The 6,368-nt window shown below is 30.4% G+C and overlaps 1 protein-coding gene across 1 annotated transcript; it reads left to right on the forward strand.

Moving 5' to 3' along the window:
• The first annotated feature begins 640 nt into the window (after nucleotides 1-640).
• LOC145040365 (uncharacterized) lies at nucleotides 641-6,105 on the forward strand. Its single transcript, XM_078988306.1, has 9 exons — nucleotides 641-870; nucleotides 1,491-1,542; nucleotides 3,658-3,731; nucleotides 4,279-4,380; nucleotides 4,766-4,897; nucleotides 4,988-5,039; nucleotides 5,170-5,243; nucleotides 5,412-5,501; nucleotides 5,924-6,105. Exons 1-9 carry the CDS (start codon nucleotides 740-742, stop codon nucleotides 5,970-5,972), a joined length of 756 nt encoding a protein of 251 aa, XP_078844432.1. The 5' UTR covers nucleotides 641-739; the 3' UTR covers nucleotides 5,973-6,105.
• The last annotated feature ends 263 nt before the right edge of the window (nucleotides 6,106-6,368 follow it).

Here is a 6,368-nt window from a genome sequence, read left to right on the forward strand (position 1 = left end):
AAAGTAAAAACTTATTGTTTTTTGTGGAAAAAAAAATCAATTTTGACACGTCAGCATATCATGTCAGCATGCCATGTCATCAAAACTGACACATCATCATGCCACATCAGCATATAACCTGGTTAACCGGTCAAGTGGTCAGAATTGTAACAAATTAGAAAACACCGTGTTAAAATTGACACAAAAAATAACACGATGTCAAAATCGAATTTTTATATAAAAAAAGTGTTTTTTGTGCCATATACCCTAATAAGTATTGATCGATTAATTTTTTTTTCTTTGTGATACTTTTTATTTTTAGAATTTGGTTTAAATGCAAATTGGTAATTGGAAGAGATTGACAATTGAAAATTTAATGACTTAGAAACAAAGTCGGCAATAATTTGAAAATACGGGAACAAACCAAATAATAAAATCGATATTTGCAATCAACATCATATATCCAATATAATTCAGTCAATACTTTTTTGGGGATTTTCTTATTTTACTTCTACGTCATTCTTTTTGACTTTTGACAATGTATACATAAAGAGATAGGAATCCTAAATGTCAACCAAAATTAAGTATACACAAATTCGTTGGCAATTGCTATTATAAAGCCTGGCGACAGAAGCCAAACACCAACAATCCTTACTAAAAATAGACAAATACCCTTTTAGTTTGCTATTTTATATTCATCATCGCATTTATAAAGACTCGAAAACCCTACGTGCTTCCCAACACAGAACTTGGAGCAACAATGGTGACAGCATCAGCCATGGGAGTAGCGGTGAAGGCGTTGTTGATCGTATTGTTTTGTGTGATGGTTGCTGGGTTTGCTTACGTATTCGCCATTGATGGTTTTATTTCTTGTTTCAACTTGGGAGCCAGGTAATTATACACACCTTCACTCTTCATTTCCCATAATTTTTTTAGACAAAAACTTACTAAAACCAGATGAAGTTATAATTTTTTCAACATATCATATAACAAAAAGTAAAATAAATAAGAATTTATTTGGAATTAGAGATTTTCCCACCGATCATAATGGATTTCCACGTTTCCAATTTTTTCTCTCAAATTTTTTTCGTTTTAACACTTCTTATCATTCCTTAAATTTTTAGTATTTTATAAGTTTGTAATTTTGGACCCTTATTGTAAAGTGATGTTTTTTTGTCCCTTACATAACTTCTTTTATAGTTTTCTTGTTTCGACTTTTGACATTAATTTGAAAAAAATGTTTTATATACAAACTGCAAATAAGTTTCTCATGGTAACGTATGGGGTGACTTCTACTAGTTATTAGTTAAATTACAAGCTTTATGTAAAGAACTCTCGATCTCCGATTTGTTTTCAAGAATTATCTCGATTAATTACCTTGTATTTTATTGTTATGAATATGAAATTATATGGTAGAGAAGTTAAGATTTATGTAAATTGTTGATGTTTTTGCTTCTAAATCAGTTTTCCCTCGAGTTATTAATTTTTTTTTTTGGTCAAATTTGTTGCAGGTGGGGGATAGCGCTGCTGATGGAGTTTTCGGTATATACTGCTGTTCTAGGGGTATGAATGTTCATATCATTTATAAGTTTGCTTCTTTACCCTTTACACTTTTGATACCGAATTAACCAAAGGACAAGGCTTGGAGTCTTGTTTAACATCGATATCATGAAAAAGTTTTGATAGCTTAGTTGAAATGGTTCTTTATGATTGATCCCAAAAGTCAGGATTCATAGGAACCTTCTAACGTGTTTTTTTTAGTATTTTATTTATTTATTTATTTATTTATATACTATAATAAATAAAGGTTTTTTTTGTTACATATCATCTTCTCGTTCATTTGGATACATGATATTTTTTAGAATTTTTAAAATTTCTATTTTCCACTTGTCATTTTATTGTATTTTTTATTTTATTAAATTAAAATTCCACATTTAATGTGTAAGGTAATATATATGTAAAGTATTTATTAGAAATAGTTTATATATGTAATTTATTTAATACATTAAAGTCTTATTAATTTTAATAATTCAAATTTTTCTCATTTTTCTTATAAATTCAAAAATTTCAAATTATTAAAATTTTATATTTATTTTTTTTAATTAAACTAATGTAATACATGGGTAGTTTAATGATAAATAAAAGTATCATACTTGAAGACATCTCCCGAACTCCGATCTCCTCGGGTTTGGCCTCAATGTCTTTCGAATCATGATCAACTTCACTTTTTACTATTTCATCTTTGGTATACACGTAAAATTTTCAAGTCAGGATTAGAATTATTGATGGAGAGATGTCATTGACTCGATCTTCATTAATAGGAATCCTCATCACTTCTTAGAAATTCTCTTCAAAAAAATTCGTGGCTCTAAATGTGTCATTACTGATTTGGATACAATTGTTTTGGTGGTTGGATTCCGATAAAATTTGCATTTATTGCATATGTTGCCTCATCTCTTCAATTTCCTTATTCAAACTCTCAATTTCGATAGATTAGTTGTGGGATCTAGAACATTGACACATGTTGTGCTACATGTGGTGCTGGTCTTAAGGATTGACAAATCACGCAAAACACACGGTTAAAGCTATGAATAAAATAAAGAAGACAAAGAATTAACGTGTTTAACTCGGTTAGAGTAATCAAGCTACGTTCACACTTTCTACATCAAGGTTACCTTCACACAAGGAGATATGTATATAACAATTAACGAGTTGATCTAAAATCTGTTTAATTAATGTGGGCCATGCCCAAAAAACGTCATCATCGGATCAGTTATTATGGCATTTACACCGAACTTTGCACCACAGGGAACATCGGGCTCTACATGGAAACGATATCAAATTGCTCAAAAGTCACAAGAATAGTATTTTGTTATTTTAAAAAAGAATTAATTCTAATAAAACCGTTTATAAGTCTAATGCAAAAGGAAATAATTAATTCAAACGGAATGGAAAATCCTTGCATATAATCAAAAATGTAGCCGCCAATAATCGAAATCCTGATCTTGAATTGTAAAATCCGAGCGGACTTTTCATTTTCCTTGAAATTACAGGTGCTTACTTTGGCAAGAGGGAGTTGTCGTGAGCTTAACACACTGCCACATGATCTTTTTTGTTTTCATGTCTAATATGTTCAACTTGGCATTTGTTGGGGTGTTGTGGTGAAAATCATTTAAATATATTTGATTATGAAAAGAAAACCTAAGCTCTCTCTTCTCTTTTCTAGCTAGCACCACAATGAACTTTACATGGCGACCCCCTTAGCAAGAGCTAGGGGCGGTGTTTGGCGTCCTTGATTAGGGAGGTGGTGAGGCATAGAGGATCCCACTCCCTTTAGTCTTAGCTAGTACAAGATGTTGATTGACGTGACGAGTCTGTCCAAATGTATTGTCAGTATTCCATCCGTTCTTTCTTTTTGATGGAACGCGTTCATTGTTGGTTTGATTCAACGCTTCAACTTGGATACCGAAATATATATCATCTTCAAATCATTGGATGAAGTAAAAAATATATCTAGCTTAATTACATATTTTTACCTTTTGTCTATTTATGCTAGCTAGACCTTATCATGGTAAATATATAAAGTATTATTATTTGCATTCACTATGATATATTTGTGTACATCTTCTTTTTAATCAAGTGAATTGACATTAATTTGTGTATACCGGTTATTTTTAGGCATGGGTTTTCTATAAGGAATCAAGTTGGATCAAGACAACTATTTTCGTTGTTTTGATGTATGTTCTAGGAAGGTAATCTACTTTCCGTTTATGAGGAGTTTAACAACTTTGGAATCATTTTTACATTTCACTTGGAAGTTCATTTGGGCTATAATGACTGTTTAAAGGGCTTTTAATTATATATTACTTATGGTGGTTATATATCACATTAAACATACACGACCATTTTACATATTTCTTTGTACAATAAAAAAAATGTGTCCTTTGTAGTTTTCTTGCTTAGAATATGAGATTTCAAAAACGTGATCAATTTCAGAATCAATTGAGCGAGCCTTTGCAACATGCATGATCAAGTCTCTTAAGAATTAAAATTACTTACATATTTGATTTCAAACATATGATCTTGTATCCACACCTTTATATGTGAAGTAAAAGAGTAAAGCTAACATGATGCTCTAATTAATGCAGTGAAAGTTGCTAATCATGCATGCCGATGAACTCATTTATTATATTAATGGAAAAAATGATGTTTGTTGTATATATATGGCTCAAGGTGTTGCAATCAAATTTATTATGCATGCCGAGAATTTTTACATATCATATTTACTACCTTCTACAGCCTTCTTAGCGTTGGATACGTCCTTGTTCAGTTCTTCAAGTTATCACGTGAAGAATCTTCGACAAATCCGTTATATTTTGTGTTAGTGAGACGTCATAAAAGGTAAGAATAAATTAGGATATTGATTTACCATTAAAATAGCAATATATGGGCACTAATGGATCTATCATATTTATATATATTGAGCTCCATTTGTGTATTTAAAATGTAAAGCATTTACGATGGAAATGAAAAGTGTACGTAAATATTTTTTGAGGTACACTAATTATTTCTTTCTCGATTTTTTCTTTTCGATTGACCAAGGCAAATCATCATTTACTTGCTTTCTTATATATTACCTTTAACAATCGTCAATCTCTCCTGTTTCACTACGACAACACGAGATTTTTTTTCTTTGATTTTTATCGGTGATCATTGCATCATGAATCATATCAAACATATTGTAAAGATATTTAATGTGTATTTTCTATTTATATATTTTGCTTAGGGAACACACCTCTGGGATTTCTGTAGTAACTGCAAGAGTAATATTTTCTACAATAACATGTTTGACACTTGGAGCTTTGATTTACACGCTTATTAAAGATATATCTGGATCCTATGCTGAAGCATTCTCAAAGTACGTAAAAATGTTCTTAATCTATATTATTTCCGGTTCTCCTTCATAAGCAATATAAAGAGGATATTAATAAATAATAAATGAAAACAGGTGCTTCTTAACAATCATGACTGACCTCTATGTCCATGTTGTGATGTTATCGGTATGTCTACCTTAATGAAAACTTTTGCTTTGATCATTTTCATTTCTTCCCTAAGAAAACTTGTTATTCATTTGAAGATTGGATTCCTCATTTTTTTGTTTAACAAGAAGATTGGATCTTGCTTTTGAAGGTGTGGATAGCATACAAAGAATCAAGTTGGATAATAGCTTCCTTGTGGATAATCCTACATCTATGTTTTGGAAGGTGAGTATTTTTTCGATCCAAGTCAATTTGTTTTTTCTTACTCAAGTGTTTATGATGAACTATATATATATTTGCTTAAATAAATTCCCTGAATCATTATTGTAAACTCATTCCATATTATAATGCGATACATATGGCTGATGATGTTTAATTTTAATTTTTTCATAGCATTACTCTATGTGTATACATAGTTCGGCTATTGTTCTGCCTCTCACCCGATCAGCCTGCTTCTCTTATCATATTCAATGGCAATGACATGTAAGTCCTACAAACAATTAGGTTAATTAAATTTTTGTAGACATGTACATACAAATTTATATGTTACATGTGTGACCACGACTTTGTTGATGCATATATGTTGAATTAATTAGCATTTATATACGGATGAATTAATTCCTCTTCTTCCTTATTCACCTTCATCAAGAAATTAATTTGGTTTACAAATCTCTACTTGAGATTTTGTTGTTCATGCTTAGCTAGGCTGGTAAATGGTAATCATACCATAATATATAAAAGAACAAAATTAGGAGTATGGGTTAGCCACTCAAGTGTTAATGATTAGTTCATCATTTGTTTGATTACTGAAAATACTAAGATTACATTATATCTTAGTTATTATTGTTTCTTCTATTTTCTTGTAACATCTTTGATTATACGAATATTTTTTTATTTTTTTGCAGATATTCGCAGTCAAGTGACCCTCTACTCATCCCGCATGCCAATGTCTAATTATAGTTCGCTACATACAAATTGTTTGTTTCATTGTTATTAATAATCTTTTGTTTTCTTCTTTAATTTTCTTAATAATCATGTTATCTTATATCCCAAAGAGTAATAAAACAATTGTTGGAAGGGCTGCAAATGAGTACGGTATTTATATCCATGTAGCTTGTAAGAATTTCATTAATTGTCCAATCTAATATATCATAAGAAAGATTGCGGTTATACTTATCACACTTCCACATAGATTAATGATCCAATCTAACATATCAAAAGGAAGATCGGGCCAAGAGGTATACTCAGCTTATGGCCACATAAAAAATATCATAATCATCACCTTATCACTACAACCACATCATATTTAGATAATCTCGAACCCATAATTAACAACTATATTGTACATTA

Source organism: Lactuca saligna, chromosome 1, assembly GCF_052625555.1.
Source record: "Lactuca saligna cultivar CGN05327 chromosome 1, ASM5262555v1, whole genome shotgun sequence".
NCBI lineage: Eukaryota > Viridiplantae > Streptophyta > Magnoliopsida > Asterales > Asteraceae > Lactuca > Lactuca saligna.

Excerpts from the sequence above, each read along its gene's own strand:
- LOC145040365 (XM_078988306.1), top strand. The coding sequence starts at position 740 with ATGGTGACAGCATCAGCCATGGGAGTAGCGGTGAAGGCGTTGTTGATC. Across the intron at positions 871-1,490 it reads TGTTTCAACTTGGGAGCCAG|GTGGGGGATAGCGCTGCTGA; the intron begins GTAATTATACAC and ends AATTTGTTGCAG. Across the intron at positions 5,502-5,923 it reads ATATTCAATGGCAATGACAT|ATATTCGCAGTCAAGTGACC; the intron begins GTAAGTCCTACA and ends ATTTTTTTGCAG.